General features: G+C 53.2%; 1 protein-coding gene across 19 annotated transcripts in view; it reads right to left on the minus strand.

Annotated features, from left to right (window-relative positions):
* COL16A1 (collagen type XVI alpha 1 chain) overlaps positions 1-19,668 on the minus strand; it is a 56,210-nt gene that overhangs the window by 23,253 nt on the left and 13,289 nt on the right. For 8 of the 19 annotated variants that reach the window (XR_015139397.1, XM_086333534.1, XM_086333410.1 and 5 more), the window contains 26 exons: positions 19,597-19,635; positions 18,964-19,008; positions 18,800-18,835; positions 18,223-18,333; positions 17,784-17,819; positions 17,517-17,552; positions 17,331-17,441; positions 16,926-16,970; positions 15,038-15,073; positions 14,895-14,939; positions 14,272-14,403; positions 13,466-13,501; positions 13,151-13,258; positions 12,712-12,834; positions 12,537-12,590; positions 12,292-12,333; positions 11,673-11,708; positions 11,534-11,587; positions 11,283-11,351; positions 9,045-9,098; positions 8,927-8,953; positions 8,128-8,187; positions 7,902-7,949; positions 7,719-7,772; positions 639-692; positions 394-426 (listed from right to left, as the gene is read on the minus strand). Coding sequence is in view for 15 of the 19 variants with exons in the window: in XM_086333534.1 (XP_086189660.1) it covers positions 394-426; positions 639-692; positions 7,719-7,772; positions 7,902-7,949; positions 8,128-8,187; positions 8,927-8,953; positions 9,045-9,098; positions 11,283-11,351; positions 11,534-11,587; positions 11,673-11,708; positions 12,292-12,333; positions 12,537-12,590; positions 12,712-12,834; positions 13,151-13,258; positions 13,466-13,501; positions 14,272-14,403; positions 14,895-14,939; positions 15,038-15,073; positions 16,926-16,970; positions 17,331-17,441; positions 17,517-17,552; positions 17,784-17,819; positions 18,223-18,333; positions 18,800-18,835; positions 18,964-19,008; positions 19,597-19,635 (1,524 nt within the window). In the remaining 4 variants the exon portion in view is untranslated. Of the gene's footprint in view, positions 1-393; positions 427-638; positions 693-7,718; positions 7,773-7,901; positions 7,950-8,127; positions 8,188-8,926; positions 8,954-9,044; positions 9,099-11,282; positions 11,352-11,533; positions 11,588-11,672; positions 11,709-12,291; positions 12,334-12,536; positions 12,591-12,711; positions 12,835-13,150; positions 13,259-13,465; positions 13,502-14,271; positions 14,404-14,894; positions 14,940-15,037; positions 15,074-16,089; positions 16,173-16,925; positions 16,971-17,330; positions 17,442-17,516; positions 17,553-17,783; positions 17,820-18,222; positions 18,334-18,799; positions 18,836-18,963; positions 19,009-19,596; positions 19,636-19,668 lie in introns of those variants that run through there. The other 11 variants (XR_015139400.1, XR_015139398.1, XM_086333545.1 and 8 more) reach the window with 4 other exon arrangements.

A 19,668-nucleotide genomic window follows, 5' to 3' on the forward strand; every position in this document is an offset into this window, starting at 1 on the left:
CACCCAGTCAACCATAGCGCATAACCCTCACAGGCCCCTCCCTGCCTGGCAGCCAGAAGAGTGCACCTTCCCCCTGCCCGCTCCACCTGTGTGACCTCACCAGCAGCAGCTGTGGGCAGGTCTCACAGGTGCAGTTGGCAAGAGCACCCATGGCCACACGGGTGCCTTTGCAGGATTCCTTCAAACGCTCGTTCAGCAAACACTGACTGGGGGGTCTGTTCTGAGCCGGCACTATGTTAGGCCCCCTTATACAGATGTGTGGCATGCCTGGTCCCCACAAACAGCTCCATCTGCAGCTCTCTGTGAGCAGCGCCATGCAGCTGAGCGCTGACTATGACGATCCCCTTAGGGGAAGCCCTGCCAGTTCCCGTGCCCTTCCTCTGACGCTCTTACCTTCAGGAGGTGCTGTTCAATGGGCAAGGATCCCTGAAAGAGACAGACACGAGGGCTCAGAAGGGGTATGGGGACTTAGGGCACCAGGTGAAGCCTTGGGAAGCCACATGGCATCCAGGCTTCTCCCAGCCTGGGAAGAGGGAGGGAAGAGGGACCCCCACTGAGGCTAAGGGTGCTGGCGTGGCAAACTCAGCCCCGAGAAGAGTAGGGGAGGCAGCGGGCAATGAGATCTGGCCAGTACCTACCAGTTCTGCAGTTAGCCCGGGCTGTCCTGGCAAACCGTTGTGCCCGGGCACCCCCTGCAGCCAAGAAGAGACACGGGTGAGTGGACACCTCTCTCTAGCCTGCAGGTCCCTCTGATTCATTCTCACCATCACTGCCCCTTCCCTTCATCCTGCAGAGCTGAGAACCTGGGCTGGCACAAAGCTGATGTCTCTTCTCAGCTCGAAAGTCTCCAGATGGTTTGTAGGGGTAGCTGAGGTAGGCCCAGAGGGGGGACCCTCCCATTAAGACAGTCCAAAAGAGTTCTTCCCCTACACGTTAGGGGCAGAGGGTCTTCTGTGTAGTAAATAACTATGGTTTCTTTCTGTGCTAAGTACTTTTCCTGTATTTTCTCACTGTATTTTCTCATTTAGTCACCACAATTGTTTCAGTGTGTTGGGTGTTATCTCCAGCTTAAAAACAAGACAAAGAACTCGGAGAGGCAAGTAACTTGCTAAAGGTCACAGGACGAGCAAGGCACAGAGGCGAGATGCAGACTGAGGACCATTGACTTCAACTGCCCTCTTAACGACTATTTCAGCATCATTCCTCAAAAAGCATCTCCCAGAACGCTCATGCGCACACAGGGGGGAGGCCGGGAGTCAGGCCCATCCAGGTGCAGGTCCTAACTGACCACCTGCCCAACTTTTGGCAGGCTGCTTGGGAGGGGAAAAAAAAATCTCTGCCTCCGTTTCCTTTTCTGTAAAACGGGGATAGTTTACAGGGAGGCGTAAAGGAGATCAAGGCAGAGCCTGGCACCTGCAATGCTCACGTTCAGTGTTTGCCACCCAGACTCTGTTCCCCTTACAGACACACGATGCACATTTGCATGTTAAATACTCCACAGAAGCTGGGCGTGTGTTCGGTTTTAAATCCCCAGTGCCCTGGAGGAGGCATGCGTCAACTATGTGCTGCATGAATGCACCGCTGCTCCCCACCACGGGGTTTTCTTGGTCTACTCTGACAGCCGGCCTCCCTTCAAGGCGCAGCGCCCAGCAATAGAAGCTGGCACCCTCCCTGGCAGCCCACCTGATTTCAGGCCAGGCTCTACCAGGTCTGAGATGGACTTAGAGTCAGTCTCCCCCGGCCCCTCCTGCACCCCACGTGCCGTCACCCAGCCCTGCTCATTCCGAGCCTTCAGTGAGTTAAGAAGGTAAAGTGTTTAGAATAGTACCTGACGTGGGGAACACACCTTGACCATGTTCATTCTAATCATGCCCCTAAAGTATCATTCACCCCTGCTCCCTTCTTCGTTGCCCGTGTGTTCGTTCACACCCGAGGCTGTGAGTTTCTTGCCCTGCCTTCCCAGCACCACACCTCCCACTTGGCTCTACTGTAGACTGAAGAGCTACCTACACACCGTTCACTAGCTATAGAACCACACATTTCTTAATGTCTGTAGGAATAGATGTCATTACTGGAGTCCGGATGCTGTGTATCTCTGAGTCTGTTCCTGTGCCTGAAGAGAGTTACTGCTGGGTTCTCTCTTCCTTGGAAGGACTGCGGGAGACCACAGGCACAGGGACCTGCCCCGGCCTAGCATGGGGCAGGTGCCCGCTGGCAGCAGCCTCGGCTTGGTCTCCAGCACTGGTGCCAGACGGGGACTCTGGTGCCTGGGCCCAGACTTGGTGGCAGTCATTCTTTCTGCCTCGTTCCCCCAGCGTGTCTTGGCCAGGTTCACATGACATCAGCGTGTGCTTGTTAATGGATCACTTTGAAATGACTCTCATGCTTCTCCTGGCAAACCGCAAGCCCCCTGCAGACTGATTCCTGTTTCCTGGCCATGCGGCAGGAAGCCTGGACACTTGGTAAAGGTGAGGCTGGCCTGTGGGGGACCCAAAGTTGGCCCTGATTCTGCGCTTTCAAAGAGACAGAGAACTGGAATCTTGACAGAGGCACCCATCAGCAAAGGGGGTCCCCAGAGCCAATTCTCAGGCCAGGGTGGAGGCCGGTGTATAATAAATCATCAGGGCAGAGGGAATAGTTTGTAAAAATCTTCCATGTGATTCTCCTTTGCTTTTTCAGGTGAGACTCACTTTTTCAAGAGCTGGGAGCCAGACGTACAGAAGCCACTGTCTGTGCCTCCTAGGGTCTCTGGGATGTGTGGCCTGGCATGCAAGCCTGGGGGAGCCGCTGTGCAGGGCAGTGGAGGTCAGTCGAAAGTGCCCTGCTTGGGAAAGCCCCAGTCCAGCCCTGCTAATTCCTAGCCGATGACTTCAGACAAGATATTTCACCTTCCAGAGCCTCAGTGTGTTCAGCTGTGACTTGGGGATAACACTGCCCTCCTATTGGGGTTGATGTAGGCCCAGATGAATGCGAGAGAATGGATGTAAAATCGTAACAGTAGTTGACATAATGATGGCTAATGTCTTCTGTGTGTTTACTATATATCGGGCAAGGTTCTATACGGCCGTGAGGAGATACCCCTCATCCAAGGTAAGGAGCAGCGGCTGCACTTTGCTGGAGCAGCCGTGAAGATATACCCCACGTTCAAGGTAAGGAAACCCAAGTAAGACGGTAGGTGTTGCGAGAGGGCATCAGAGGGCAGACACACTGAAACTAGCCAATCTGATCACACGGACCACAGCCTTGTCTAACTCAATGAAACTAAGCCATGCCTGTGGGGCTGCCCAAGACAGACAGGTCATGGTGGAGAGGTCTGACAGAATGTGGTCGACTGGAGAAGGGAATGGCAAACCACTTCAGTATTCTTGCCTTGAGAACCCCATGAACAGTATGAAAAGGCAAAATGATAGGATACTCAAAGAGGAATTCCCCAGGTCAGTAGGTGCCCAATATGCTACTGGAGATAAGTGGAGAAATAACTCCAGAAAGAATGAAGGGATGGAGCCAAAGCAAAAACAATACCCAGTTGTGGATGTGACTGGTGATAGAAGCAAGGTCCGATGCTGTAAAGAGCAATATTGCATAGGAACCTCGAATGTTAGGTCCATGAATCAAGGCAAATTGGAAGTGGTCAAACAGGAGATGGCAAGAGTGAATGTCGACATTCTAGGAATCAGCGAACTGAAATGGACTGGAATGGGCGAATTTAACTCAGATGACCATTATATCTACTACTGTGGGCAGGAATCCCTCAGAAGAAATGGAGTGGCCATCATGGTCAACACAAGAGTCCGAAATGCAGTACTTGGATGCAATCTCAAAAACGACAGAATGATCTCTGTTCGTTTCCAAGACAAACCATTCAATATCACAGTAATCCAAGCCTATGCCCCAACTAGTAATGCTGAAGAAGCTGAAGTTGAACGGTTCTATGAAGACCTACAAGACCTTTTAGAACTAACACCCAAAAAAGATGTCGTTTTCATGCTAGGGGACTAGAATGCAAAAGTAGGAAGTCAAGAAACACCTGGAGTAACAGGCAAATTTGGCCTTGGAGTACAGAATGAAGCAGGGCAAAGACTAATAGAATTTTGCCAAGAGAACGCACTGGTCATAGCAAACACCCTCTTCCAACAACACAAGAGAAGACTCTACACATGGACATCACCAGATGGTCAACACCGAAATCAGATTGATTATATTCTTTGCAGCCAAAGATGGAGAAGCTCTATACAGTCAGCAAAAATAAGACCGGGAGCTGACTGTGGCTCAGATCGTGAACTCCTTATTGCCAAATTCAGACTGAAATTGAAGAAAGTAGGGAAAACCACTAGACCATTCAGGTATGACCTAAATCTGTATGATTATACAGTGGAAGTGAGAAATAGATTTAGAGGCCTAGATCTGATAGACAGAGTGCCTGATGAACTATGGAATGAGGTTCGTGACATTGTATAGGAGACAGGAATCAAGACCATCCCTGTGGAAAAGAAATGCAAAAAAGCAAAATGGCTGTCTGGGGAGGCCTTACAAATAGCTGTGAAAAGAAGAGAAGCGAAAAGCAAAGGAGAAAAGGAAAGATATAAGCATCTGAATGCAGAGTTCCAAAGAATAGCAAGAAGAGATAAGAAAGCCTTCCTCAGCGATCAATGCAAAGAAATAGAGGAAAACAACAGAATGGGAAAGACTAGAGATCTCTTCAAGAAAATTAGAGATACCAAGGGAACATTTCCTGCAAAGATGAGCTCGATAAAGGACAGAAATGGTATGGACCTAACAGAAGCAGAAGATATTAAGAAGAGGTGGCAAGAATACACAGAAAAACTGTACAAAAAAGATCTTCATGACCCAGATAATCATGGTAGTGTGATCACTCACCTAGAGCCAGACATCCTGGAATGTGAAATCAAGTGGGCCTTAGAAAGCATCACTACGAACAAAGCTAGTGGAGGTGATGGAATCCGAGTTGAGCTATTTCAAATCCTGAAAGATGATGCTGTGAAAGTGTTGCACTCAATATGCCAACAAATTTGGAAAACTCAGCAGTGGCCACTGGACTGGAAAAGGTCAGTTTTCATTCCAGTCCCAAAGAAAGGCAATGCCAAAGAATGCTCAAACTACTGCACAATTGCACTCATCTCACACACTAGTAAAGTAATGCTCAAAATTCTCCAAGCCAGGCTTCAGCAATATGTGAACCGTGAACTTCCAGATGTTCAAGCTGGTTTTAGAAAAGGCAGAGGAACCAGAGATCAAGTTGCCAACATCCACTGGATCATCGAAAAAGCAAGAGAGTTCCAGAAAAACATCTTTTTCTGCTTTATTGACTATGCCAAAGCCTTTGACTGTGTGGATCACAATAAACTGTGGGAAATTCTGAAAGAGATGGAAATACCAGACCACCTGACCTGCCTCTTGAGAAACCTATATACAGGTCAGGAAGCAACAGTTAGAACTGGACATGGAACAACAGACTGGTTCCAAATAGGAAAAGGAGTACATCAAGGCTGTAAATTGTCACCCTGCTTATTTAACTTATATGCAGAGTACATCATGAGAAACCCTGGGCTGGAAGAAGCACAAGCTGGAATCAAGATTGCCAGGAGAAATATCAATTACCTCAGATATGCAGATGACACCACCCTTATGGCAGAAAGTGAAGAGGAACTAAAAAGCCTCTTGATAAAAGTGAAAGAGGAGAGTGAAAAAGTTGGCTTAAAGCTCAACATTCAGAAAATGAAGATCATGGCATCTGGTCCCATCACTTCACGGGAAATAGATGGGGAAACAGTGGAAACAGTGTCAGACTTTATTTTGGGGGGGCTCCAAAATCACTGCAGATGGTGACTGCAGCCATGAAATTAAAAGACGCTTACTCCTTGGAAGGAAAGTTATGACCAACCTAGATAGCATATTCAAGAGCAGAGACATTACTTTGCCAACAAAGGTCCGTCTAGTCAAGGCTGTGGTTTGCCCAGTGGTCATGTATGGATGTTGAAGAAAGCTGAGCGCTGAAGAATTGATGCTTTTGAACTGTGGTGTTGGAAAAGACTCTTTTTTTTTTTTAATTGGAAAAGACTCTTGAGAGTCCCTTGGACTGCAAGGAGATCCAACCAGTCCATTCTAAAGGAAATCAGTCTTGGGTGTTCATTGGAAGAACTGATGCTAAAGCTGAAACTCCAATACTTTGGCCACCTCATGCAAAGAGTTGACTCATTGGAAAAGACTCTGATGCTGGGATGGATTGGGGGCAGGAGGAGAAGGGGACGACAGAGGATGAGATGGCTGAAGGCATCACCGACTTGATGGACGTGAGTTTGAGTGAACTCTGGGAGTTGGTGATGGACAGGGAGGCCTGGCGTGCTGCGGTTCATGGGGTCACAAAGAGTTGGACACGACTGAGCAACCGAACTGAACTGAACTTGTTTAACAATACTCACAAAAGCCCCATAAGGTAGGTTTGGTAATATTTCCCCTTAACAGATGAAGGAACTGAGACGCAGAGAGGGTAAGTAACATAGCCAGTGTCACAAAGCTAACACATAGCAGGCCTGGGATTCAAGGTCAGGCTGCTTGGCTCTGGAACACACAGTCTAATCACGATGTCACATGGACCTCCCCATGCCGCCTGCTTCTCTCCCCGACTCCGTGGCCTCCTTCCTGCTCCCCAGACATGGGAGGCATGTCCCCACCCCCGGGCCTTTGTACCTACTGCTTTGTCTGTCAGGAATATTCTTTATTGCAGGCTCACTCCTCATTTCCTTTGAGTCTTTTTATTTTTTATTTTTCTCTTTTTTCCCTTTAGGTCTTGATTCAAACGTTCCCTTCTTTTCAACACTTTTCTCAAATATCTGCCCTGGGCTCCTCCCATTTCCTATCTTCACTCCCTGTTTTAGCTTTCTCATCAGGATGTATCCCTTTCTAACATACTATATTTTATTTCTTTCTGTGGCTTATCATCTGTCTCTCCCACTACAACACAAGCTCCCAGAGAGCAGAGGTCTCTTTCTGTCCACTGCTGTGTCGCCGGCACCTAAAGCAGTGCCTGGAAAGTGCTGCTGCTGCTGCTGCTGCTAAGTCGCTTCAGTCGTGTCCGACTCTGTGCGACCCCATAGACGGCAGCCCACCAGGCTCCCCTGTCCCTGGGATTCCCCAGGCAAGAACACTGGGGTGTGTTGCCATTTCCTTCTCCAATGCATGAAAGTGAAAAGTGAAAGTGAAGTCGCTCAGTCATGTCCGACTCCTAGCGACCCCATGGACTGCAGCCCACCAGGCTCCTGCATCCATGGGATTTTTCAGGCAAGAGTACTGGAGTGGGGTGCCATCGCCTTCTCCATGGAAAGTGCTAGATGCACAAAAATATTTGTTGCATGAATGAATGTTCAATGCTGCTCCAAAATGGTGAGCTCTGTACCAGTGTCAAGGAGTGTTAGCTGACCTAGATTCTGGGTTCCCGCCAGCTGACCAAGGCCCGAGCTTGGCATGGGTGTCAGTGAGATGCCTGGGCTACACTCAACAGGACATGCGTCAGAAAGGAGCTAGGAGTACACACAGCCTGCCCTCAGGGACCAGTGGGCCCTGGATACCAGTCTGGGAAGCAGGAGACAAGGAGTGAGAAATGACACATACAGGTGTTGGGGCCAGGGGGCGGCACACTTGGCATCAGGCACAGACCATGCGCCCTGTCGCCCTGCCCTCCCTCCACTCTCCCTCTTTACCTGCAGCCCAGGCATTCCAGGAGGGCCTGGTGGTCCAGGAACACCCGGAGGACCCTGAGGGAGAGAAGAAATCATCAGACCCAGAAGAAAGTTCTGCCCCATCGCGGGGGCAGCGGTGTGAGGATGGGCAAGCCTCGGGGTGCTGGCGGACGAGAGGAGGCGCAGAGGAGACAAGCGACACACCTGCGGGCCCGGCTGCCAGGAGCTGCCCATCCAAAGTCCCGGAGCACCCTGGGTGGGAGTAGGGGTCGCAAAAGAAGGGGAGAGGTTATAGGCAACGTCCACACCAAGCGCAGGGCTGCGTGGGGAGGCAGCTGGCCAGGGCACGGGGGCCCGTGCATCATGGGCACGGGGCAGAAAGCCAGGCCTCTCCCCCAGGTTCGGGGGGAAGGCTCTTGGCACCACTTACCGGCATGCCAGAGAAGATGAGGTCCCCTCGGGAGGGGCAGGAACACTCCCCCGGCTCGCCCTGAAAAGAGAAGAGCCTTTGTCAGTGGCAGAGGGGCAAGGATGGAGTACCCTCTGGAAACTGACAGTGGGAAGGCAGGGTGGGCTCCAGAGATGGAGAGGGCAGGGTTTAAATCCAGGATCTGCCTCTTATGACTATGCCCTTGAGTAATCTGTTCAACCTCTCTGAACCTCAGTCTCCTCATCTGTACAATGGGGGTAATAATGCCTACTGCATAGACTGTCATGAGGATGGACTGGATGAATGTATACAGAGTTCCTGCCACATGCCAAGCACTCAGAAAACAAGAGCCCTTCCTATTACTGCCTTTCAGCTTCATCACCATCTGCGACTGCACAGGTTCTCAGCCTCATTCCCCTTGGCCCAGCCCGCCTTCCATGCTCTTCTCTCCTGGTCCCTCACATCCCTGTCCTCTCACTGGTTCTTCTGAACCCAGTTCCTTCCCCTGTCCTGTGACTCAGCACTCATCTGAAAATGCAGCTGCCTGCTGTAGGGAGACCTGGAGCTCTCTGGGCTCCAGAGCCAGCCCTGGGCTGGCAACCAGGTGAGGTGGGAAGTGTTTGGGGCCCCCTGCAACCTGGAACCAGGGAGCTGGTGGGTGGCAAGAAGACCAGGATGACTCCTCAGCACCCATCCTCCAATCCAGGGTCACAACCAATTGCAGAGGATCCCCCAGGTGCAGGGTTCTAGGGGCTGCTAATTTCCCCGGAGGTACTGGTCACAGGTTTCTGGGACTTACCTTCTCTCCCTGTGATCCCTTCTCACCCTGCAGGGAAGAAACACAGGTGGGTGAGGAGATAGGGGTACAGAATCAAGGCCAGCGGTGGCTTCCTGCTGCCCTGAGACACAGCACTCACCGGCATCCCTCTGGCTCCTGGAAGTCCAGCCTGTCCTTGCTGCCCATCAGGGCCCTGCAGGGAGAGAGCCCAGGGTCAGCGGGCAGGGCTGGACAGCAGCCAGCCAGCTGGCCTGCTCGGAGGGGAGGGTGACGGGACAAACGGAAGCAGTGCCGGGCTCCCTGGAACCCACATCTCAGTGCCCATGTCCAGAGGAGGAGACTGAGGCCCACGAGACAAGGAGAGGAGGAAGGAGGAAGACTGGCATTTCTCGAGCGCTTTCTGGGTGTCAGACACTGGGCCAAGTGCCTGTCAGAGGGCAGTGGATGGAATCCCCCGCTCCCAGTCCTGCAGGATGGTATTGTTCCACTTCCAGGGGAGGAAGTGAAATTCGCTCAGTCGTGTCCGACTCTTTGCGACCCCATGGACTATACAGTCCATGGAATTCTCCAGGCCAGAATACTGGAGTGGGTCAGATCAGATCAGATCAGATCAGTCGCTCAGTCATGTCCGACTCTTTGCGACCCCATGAATCGCAGCACGCCAGGCCTCCCTGTCCATCACCAACTCCCGGAGTTCACTGAGACTCACGTCCATCGAGTCAGTGATGCCATCCAGCCATCTCATCCTCTGTCGTCCCCTTCTCCTCCTGCCCCCAATCCCTCCCAACCCATAGGTCAAACCCAGGTCTCCCACATTGCAGGTGAATTCTTTACCAGCTGAGCCACAGGGGAAGCCCACAGGGGAGGAAACTAAGGCTTAACGAGATTTTCTAATAGGCCCAACAGGACGGCTTCACCCGGTCTGTGCTCTATCCCAAGGTCCCTGCTCTATCCTCTCTCTCTTCGGTGCTTGAGACACAGTCTCTCCATCATAAAGGTCTCTCAGTTGACTTAAGGAGGAGATAGGAATTTCGGCTCTTATTAAAGGGAATTAAAGGCTCCGAGAGGCTGTCATGTGCTGAAGGTCACGCAGCTAGGGACTGTGGAGGCGCGCGGATGGGATTCAGCTTGACGGAAGCTGGTCTGGAGAGACCAGCCAGGGCACATGCTGACAGCTGCTCTCCTGCCGGACAGGCCACCTTCCCACATGGGACTCGGAGCTCCCTGAGGACCAGGGCCTCCTTCCCCTTCACATCTGCCTTTACTGGGGGCGGGGGGCGTGCTCCTTGGCTCAGGCGGGGACCATGACGACCCAGACTGACCGTGGGGACTTGGGCAAGGCCGTAGCCCCCTCCTGAGGAATCCATCAGTGATTCCCAAACTGGGTCTGGACTTTCTCTAGGGATCGATAAAGATAGAAAAGATATGGTTCACTGAGCTATTTTCAACATTACCAAAAGCCCAAGAAAAATTATACATTTGCCCACGACCTGGCACAGCACCGGCTGGCTGCAAGGTAGCCTTTCTTTGATTCAGGCTAGAATTATATCGTCTTGAAAAATTCTAGTGGGTTCATGTGGAGCTGAAGCTAGCTATTATATAGGTCTTTGATGAATAAAAATGAGGAAATGTGCTTATTATAACCTAATCTGTGCAATTTGTTCAATAGACACATCTTTCAGAATATGGGAATCATTGGTGGGACAGTAATCAAGGGAGGTCCTTGAGGATAATGAGACTGAAAGTGTTGCTGGTCTAGATAGAGCTGTGCTGGCCAGCATGGTAGCCAACAGCCACATGTGGCTACTTAAATTGAAAATAATTAAAATGAAATTAAATGTAAAATTTCGTTCTTCAGTCATGCTAGCTATATTTTGAGTGCTCAAGAGCCACATGGGGCTGGTGGCTACATCTCAGGCGGGGCAGAGAGTTCTATTGGGCAGCACTGTTTTAGATCATCCCGAATGATTCCAAGTTTTGAAGTGGGGTGGGGGGGCTGAACATATGGGCTTTGAGTCAGACAGAACTGGGTTCAAGTCCTGGCTCTGTCTCCCCACTCTCAGGCCTTCATTTTCCTCATCTGTGAAATGGGAATAATCATAGCTGCTCCCTTACAGGGCTGTTGTGAAGATTAAGTTAATCTCTGTTTTAGCATGGGCCTCGGCGTGGTCACTGCTCAAAAACTGGTGGTGGTCAATACTGCCATTCTTCAGGGACTCCCCCCAAACAGTGTGGTTTTCTTACTCCCACGCTGGGCTGAGCTGAGGCCTCTCAGCTCCCATCCCCCACAGGCAAGGTCAGCCCCGTGCCCTCTTCCTGGCAGCAATGCCCTTAGTCCCAGCAACATCCCAGTGTGGAGTACAGAAGGGGCCCTTACCGGAGGCCCAGAGACACTGGCACCAGGAGGTCCCACAGGCCCAGCAGCTCCTTTCACTCCTGGAGATCCCTGTGGAAGAGAGGGTACCAAGGTTGCAGGGCCTGAGTTTGAAGCTCGTGACAATCCAGCAGGTGAAACCAGGCCTTGGGCAGCCGTCTGATGAGTATCCCTCGGTTCCCATGTCCCCTGTGCCCACGGCCAGGACATTCTGAAGCATTACTAGTCTAGAGCCCAAGGATGCAAAGGCTCACCTTGGCACCCTTCTCTCCAGCAGGGCCAGGTGGTCCCCGAGGGCCCGGAAGCCCCTGCAGATGGAAGCACATTAGTTATCTCTATCCTCGGGTGGCCCCTTCCCCTGCCAGGCTCCTCCAAGGCCCAAGGCAGACGTACCTGAATGCCAGGCAAACCCTGGGCTCCAGGCTCCCCCTGCAAGTCAGAAAAAGGCAGCCTGGGTCACAGCTGCCCAAGCCAACCTGCGCCACTGGCAGACTGGTCTGGGGTGGGGTATCTGCCAGCCCAAACTCAAGAGGGCTCCACAAGGAGACTCAGAGGGTCAGAGAGGGTCAGGGGGTCCAAACCAAAGTCCCAGACAGAAGAAACAGAAGGCCAGGGCTGTGCCCTGGAGCCTCTGGGGGCAGGGAGGGGGCTTAGGTTTGGTGGGGCAGATGGGAGTAAGCACTTGGCTAAGTAGGTGTTCATTGGAAGGACTGATGCTGAAGCTGAAACTTCAATAATTTGGCCACCTGATGCAAAGAACTGACTCATTTGAAAAGACCTTGATGCTGGCAAAGATTGAAGGCAGGAGAGGGGGACAACAGAGGATAAGATGGTTGGATGGCATCACCGACTCAATGGGACATGAGTCTGAGTAGGCTCTGGGAGTTGGTGATGGATAGGGAAGCCTGGCGTGCTGCAGTCCATGGGGTCGCAGAGTTGGACATGACTGAGCGACTGAACTGAACTGAAAGTGTTGGGAGGCAAGCAGGCAAAGGGAAGGCTGGAGGCTCACCTGTGGCCCCTGGACTCCCACTCCTAGAGGGCCGGGCTCTCCCTAAATAGGCAGAAGGACAAGCTTGAGCTTGAGATTCCCTCTTCATCCTTCACCCCTGCCCCAGCCCCTTCTCCTGAACCTCCCCCCGTCCCCCTCCCCCTGCACAGCGGCCGGATCTCCCTTCCTCCCTCCAGGCCCACTTGCCCCCAGTATCTCCCCACCCCCACAGAGCTGCAGCCCAGGCCCCCCACACTCACACATACCTGTATGCCCTTCAGTCCTGGGGGTCCTTGAACTCCTGGTAGACCAGGCTGGCCCTAAAAGACACAGGTGAGTAAAGACACAGGTGAGCCAGGGCTCCCACAGGGGCAAGGGGGCAGGGGGAGAGAAAGAAGGCCCAGGGAGGGAAGGACGAGAAGGCAGGTAGCCAGAACTCACCGGTTTACCAGGCCGGCCCACGCCTTCTGGCCCAGGATCTCCTTTCGGGCCCGGCTTCCCAGGCGGCCCCGCTCTGTCTGTCAGCGCCCCCTGCATGCCCGGGCAGGCGGTGCAGCCATCACCCTGGTCAGAGATGGGCACAGCCAGGAACCCGTGAGCCAGGCCCAGCCGCCAAGAGAGGAGGCATTGGAAACTGGGGTCCTTGTGCCCTTCGGAGAGCTCCGCCCCTCCCCCGACCCCTCTTCAGCCCGGGATATCAATATTGGCCCCTGAGACTCCTGGGTCTCCTCCCCTGCCTTGGAGAAGAGCCGAGGAGCCTCCACCCGGTGACGCCAGCATCTCATGAGGGTCACGGCCTGACCCCAAAGTCCTTCCCCTCATTAGCTCTCGGCCTGATCTCTTCGTGCTCGTGGGGCAACCTGCCCCCTTCCTGACTGACCTTTTCTCCTTTTGGCCCCACAGGGCCCCGAACCCCTGGCTCTCCCGACAGTCCTGGCCGCCCCATGATGCCTGGTGTTCCAGGGTCTCCAGGATTCCCAGCATCACCCTGTAAGGAGCAAGATTCAGGAGGGCAGGGATGACCCAGCTCAGGGCATGGTGGCCTCTTGGGACCTACGGGCACTCAGAGCCCTTCACTGGGGTTGGGGGCTGGGCAGGGAATGGAGAGTGGGCACAGCACAATTCAGGAATAGGAGGTGGGGACGGCATCTGAGAGAAGGTGGTGCCCACCCGTGCCCACCGAGTTTTCTCTCACCTTTTGCCCCTTCAGTCCACGCTCTCCGGCCTTGCCCTGAGGAGAAAGCATTTCCAGCATCAGTTCCCTCATACTAGACACCCTTAAGTGTCCAGCAGTGTGTTAGAGCCAAGGAAAAGGCAACACACAGACAAACCAAAACCTCTGCTCTCCTTCTAGTGAATTTGTGTAGATTAAGAAAAGAGCCTTGAGTCAGGCTTCCTGCCTGGGTGACCCTGGCAAGCTACTTCACCTCTCAGTGCCTCAGTTTCTTTATCGATCAAATGGAGATGATAAAAAGAGCACAGCCTTCTATCCCACAGAGTCCTTGTGAGATTAGACAAGTCGATACACATGAAGCTGTGAACAGCCCATGATATGCACTGTGGTAGCATTCACTGCTATGAGTAAAGCAGTAAAAATAATAATTCCCCCAGTGGTAACTTTCATTCTTTTTTTTGTAATTATCATTCTTGAATGCCTGTTGTGTGCCACTAATGCTTCACACACATCGTTCCTAGACTTTACAGCAACACTATTTGTAGGAAACAGAGACACAGAGAGGGAGGTAACTGGCTCAAGTCAAAGGGCTCGTAAAAGGCAGAGGTGGGTTTTGAACCCAGGTCTGTCTGGTCCCAGGTTGGCGGTCTTTCTGCACACTCAGCCATGCTATGTCCCAGGACGAAGGGCAGAGGTCCGTCAGGCCAGCTCCCTCTGGGGACAGACGCACTGGCCCCTCCACACTCCCACCTACCCCCACTGCACCAGGAACCTAGAGACCCAGGCAGCCCTGCCTGTATCCCACCTCCACAGGCCCCAGAACTCACCTGTTTTCCTGGCAGACCGAAACCTGGAGGCCCGGGCTCCCCCTTCTCTCCGCGGGGCCCCGGCAAGGCCACCACGTGGCTGTCTTCATCCTGATGCTCGGTCAGGGCTCTGCATGGCTCACAAGGCTCCCCCTGCCAAGCAAGGACACAGGGTTGGGGGACCTCAGCCCAGGCTTGGAATCTGGGGCTGGGAATGCAGCCGGGCCTGACCTAGCACCTGGACTGGGCAGGGGGGGTCTCTCAGGAGACATAGTAGAAAACCAGGTGAAAAAAGGAGGTGGGGGGACTTCCCTTGTGGTCCAGTGGTTAAGACTTCACTTTCCAATGCAGGGATTTGAAGGTTTGATCCCTGGCTAGGGAGCTAAGAACCCATATGCCTCAAAGCCGAAAAACCAAAACATCAAACAATGTTGCAATAAATTCAATAAAGAATTTAAAAATGGATCATATTAAAAAAAAAAAAAAAAAGGAGGTGGGGCCAAGCCTCAGGAGTTCTGAACATCATGGTAAGGGATCCGATGTTACCCTCAGGCAGTGGGCAGCCTGGGAGGGTTTGAAGTCAAGCAGGAGGAGTGTGTTTGGGATGCTGGCCCTGGCTGCATGGGGAAGGTCTTCAGACTCACCTTCTCCCCTTTGATGCCTGTGGGTCCCGCAGGCCCTGGCGGCCCCTGTGTGATAAGAAGCCACGTGTGATGCCCTGCATCTGCCTGGGCCACTCCCACCTCGTCCTGCTCCCTCGAGCTATTGGCATCCAAAGCTCACTTACCGGATTGCCGGCTGGCCCTACCTCCCCGAAATTACCCTGAGAGCAAAGCAGAGAACACAGGGTCAAAGTGGGGAGGCACACAAGTGTTAGGTCACTCCAAAACCCCAAGCCACAAGAGTAGCCCCTGGGGACCCCTAACCACCCCCACTCCCATTTCCTGGCTAGGAAACTGAGACCCAGAAAGCGAAGGGATTTCCGCCAAGGTCCCCAGGGAAGACTGTGGCCAGCCTGTTTCTGTCCTCAGGTGCAGGCCGCAGAATCCCAGACCCACCCTCAGCCCTGGCCCAGCACACAAAGATCAGGAATTCGTTTGTCCAACAGTCATTCGCTGGATGCCTGGACGTGTTGTGCACTGAGCAAGGTGCTGGTCAGTAGCAGTGAACAGCACAGACAAACACATCTGTAGCACTTACACCCTTGTGGGGGACACCGAGAATTTTTAAATAATTGTAACTGGATGGCCAGGAGTGCTATGAAGGGAGTAAGCAGGGTGGTGAGACAAAGTAGGCAGGGTAGGCCGTTTTAGACAGGATGGTCAGAGAACTGTTTATTATTATATGCTGACAATTATTGTCAGAAAGAGGAGACTAAGGCCCGGTCAATGAAAGAGCAGGGGGAGCAAGAGAGGAAAAACGCTCCAGACAGTGGGAGCCACAAGGACAAAATCTAAGAGGTGGGAACATTCTTGACATATTCCAGAAAGGAAGGAGGGCGGCACAGCTAAAGCACAGGAAATGCAGAGAGAAGAACCAGATGAAGCTGCAAAGGCGGGCAGGGCTGGGCATCCGGGGTCTTGCTAGGCACCGCCAGCCTTTGAGACAGTGTCCAGTCCCAGAAGGATTTTCAGCAGGGAAACAGTGTAACTTGAGAGCGTGTGTTTGTTTTAACAAAACCACAGTAGCTACTGGGTGAAAATGCTGAAGAGCTGCAGCGGCTGCAGGCAGGCGAGCTAGAGGGCTGCCACCTCCATCCAAGTCAGAGGCTGTGGGACCAAGACGATGTGCAGCCGTGGAGCTGAGCCAAGCCGGGGGAGAAGGAGGATTGGGAGAGACCTGTCAGATGGAGGAGATGAGGTGGAGACGGGTTTGGGGTTTGAGGAGGCTTGAAGAACTGGGTATGTGCCATTTATGGAGATCAGAAGGGCTGGAAGAAGAAACAGGTGAGGGGGAGGGTGTAAAGCTCCATTTGAGAAATCTGACAAATGATCTGCCTGGTAGAGCTGAGTCTGAACGTATATTCCAGGGTTTCTCACACTTGAACCCTCGTACACCCAGCGAACCCCTCATAGGGGTAGCTGCTTTATCAGTTCAGTGGTGTCATTTGTCTCCAACACAACCACAAATGCATACATTCACAGGGCACTGGAATTGAGCGACCCAGCCGAGCAGCAAGACTGCAGGCGCTGGAGCCAGTTTCTCTGTGCTCAAATCCCAGGTCTGCCCCCAAACCCCCATGTGACTTTGGGCAATTTAGTTGGTCTTTTTGGACCTCTGCTTCCTCATCCACAAAATGGGAAGAATAGAGTACCTACCCCATGAGGTTTTGGGAGGAGGAAACAAGTCAATACATCTATAAGCCTTTGGAATGCTACCTGGCACAAAGTAAGTAGTAAAGGAGGGCTGTTATTATTATTTTATGAAGGTACTCAATTGTTTTGGATCATCAATAAATTAAAAATACAATACTAAAGGAACTCTCTTGGAGAACATGTGGGCTGTCAGAAATAAATTCTTTGACTCCAGTCTGCAAAACATTGATGAATTTATTTCTCTGTGGATTTACAGTTTGGTTTCTTGTCTATGTTGTCCCTATGCCCCACCCAGGGGCCCCCTCCCCTGCCTCCTTGTCAAGAAGATCCCAGTTTTCCTGACTTCTAACCAGATCTCACCTTTTCTCCTTTCAGCCCTGTTAGCCCTGGGGCCCCAGCTTTCCCCTGAAAAAATAATCAAGTCACAGTCACTGCATGCCCCCCACTCCCATCCCTCCAAGATTCCATGAGTCCCAGTGTCCACCCAGAAAGAGAAAGGCCAACTCAGAACTACAAATCCCACAACCCCACAGTGTTTGGACAACTACAGCTGTTACACAGATTGGCACTCAGAGGTTCTAAGAGGGAGTCCTGGGGAGATGCAGGGGTGAAGGGAGACACTGGGCTACAGGCCTGGGGCCCCTACCTCAGGGCGTCCCTCCTGGCCTCTGCCTTGCTTGAGACACTAGGCCTAAGGAGCCAGGGAGGCTACCAGTGTGGTAAAGATGGGCTGCCTTGGCCTGGCTGGGGAAAGCAGTGACTTACCGGAAGACCTGGCAAACCCAGGCCAGGAGGGCCCACGTCGCCTTTGGCCCCTGCAGAAGGCTGGAGATGCTGGGCCGCTACGGCAAAGCTGCAGGACGAGCAGGACTCCCCCTGGGGAAGGAAGAGAAGGGATCAGAAAGGCTGGCAGTGATCAGAGGGGGGCAGCCAGAGGACGGGGTCCCTCACCTTCTCTCCTTTGAGGCCTTGGATGCCAGGGTCTCCCTGCAAGGAGAAGAGATTTATGGGCTGAGAGACTGGGTACGGTAGGGCACCCCAAATTTCCCAGCCATCTATGAGGACAGCAATGTCACATACCACAAACCCTTCAAACAGCCAGGAGTCCCAAGGGGCTCAAGGTCAGCATCCCAGACTTGGGGCTCATCAACCCATGTGACAGACAGACAGGAAAGAAGGCCAGGCTAACCTACCCCACTGGAAACTGCCTGTACATACCCGATCACCTTTTTGTCCAACAGCTCCCAGACCCTCCTGAAAAAAAGCATCTGTGAGGGAGTGGAGCACGCAGTCCAAGCCAGGACCCTAACCACCCCTGCCCACTCCTTTCTTCCACCCTCAACCAGCATCCAATCCCAGGAGGAGGGCACAGCCTCACTCACTATAAGGGTTGGCTCCACCCCAGCATGCCCAAAAGGCATCTTAAGCCTTGGCTTAAAGAACCCTCTTTGGTTGCTATGGAGACCTGGGGCAGCCTTCTAGCCCAGCCCTAAACTCTATGGTTCAGTCCCCACCCCCATGGAACTAAGATCCTAGACTCTCTGCTCACGAGGTCTCTATGGCCATGAGAAGTTTCCAGCCCCTCTCTCCAACTCCTCTCCATGATTATGCCCCCAGGCTTTTTGATGGAGACCCACAGGCCACCCTAGGCACTCACCCTGGCTGGTGCAGGATCACCTGGTTCTCCCTTGGGTCCTGGCTTTCCAGGGAGCCCCACAAAGTTCTGGAACCCTTCAGGTAGTGTTGGACACACTTCACAGGGGTCACCCTAGCAGAAGGGAAAGACCATGAGCGGACAGGGTGGGGCTGAAACCCTGGGGAAGACAAGGGGTGAGCCAGGGCAAAGTGGGCAGCAGGAACACTAGGGGGGTAGAGGGTGCTTTCTGTTCACCTGAATCATTCACTCAGAATACAATCCCTGGACATCAAAAACTACCTCCTCACAACAAGCCATAAGAAATCATTGTGTCCCATTTAGGGGTGTGGAAACTTGGGCAAAAAAGAGAAGCTGACTTGTCATATTCATGTATGTGGCGGAGGTGGGATTTGAACCTGGCTATGTAACTCCAAAGCCAGGCCCTTTATTTAGTAGTCAAAGGCACGCCATTGGAACAAAGGAGGGGTGGGGGTCCCCCAAGGAAGGTCTCAGGTTCAGCACCCTTGATGCTTACCGTCCCTTCAGAAATAGGCTTGCCCTCCCACCCCACCCCGGCGTAACCAGGCCTGGGACTCACCTTCTCTCCCTTCAGCCCGGGCACCCCTGGTTTGCCCTGTTGGAGAAGCAGCAGGCGTTAGCCGTGGCAGAGAGGGCCGGAGGACAGAACCCCCCTCCCTCTGGAGGCCTTGGTAGAGGAGGTCTGGGCATGGTGGGCAGCTGTGCTCCCACTGGGCCACTCACAGGTTTCCCGCCAGGACCTTCCTTTCCAGGCACCCCGGAGTTGCCCTGCGGTCAGAAGAAGGGTTAAGGAGAAGGGTGCTGGCCGTGGCCTCAGCCCATCCACCCCTTCACCCTCCAGTCCCCTCTGGATAGCAGGACAATCTTGCCAAATCTCTTGTCTCCTCTCGGTCAGTTTTGTCAACACTCCCTTCCTGTTGCCTGTCCTTCTCCGTGTCTAACCCGAGTCCTTCTGCTTGCACAGGAAGGGGGATCACGAGGCCTCTGTGTGTCCCTGCCCCAGGGCATCAGGATGGGTGGTGACCTGGGTGAGCCCAGAGGAACCACAGCAGACAGACATTTCCAGGCCTCCTGCTCTTCAAGGCACAAGGCCCTCACATGAGTTTGGGCCCTCCAGTTGGACCACTGTGGTCATTAACCAGACTTAGGCCTGTGAACCCAGGCCAAGGCCCTCACATCAGCAAGCACTGGCATGGGGACACCGCCCACTGAGGGGCCCAGCCCCCTAGCCCCTTCCCCAACCTACCCGCTGCCTCCCTCCTGCTGCCCCCAGCCCCATTTTCCTCTCTCCTTTCACCAAGCAGGGGGTTCCCGCCGGGGGTTCCCACATGGGCCCCCACTCTTGTCCATGCTTACCTTGTCTCCCTTGGGGCCTGGAGGGCCACCTGGGTCCCCCTGAGGGCGGAAACAGGGTGGGTCAGCCAGGGG

Source organism: Bos grunniens, chromosome 2 (assembly GCF_055505025.1).
Source record: "Bos grunniens cultivar Pamir isolate PY7600 chromosome 2, Bosgru_T2T1.0, whole genome shotgun sequence".
NCBI classification, from domain to species: domain Eukaryota; kingdom Metazoa; phylum Chordata; class Mammalia; order Artiodactyla; family Bovidae; genus Bos; species Bos grunniens.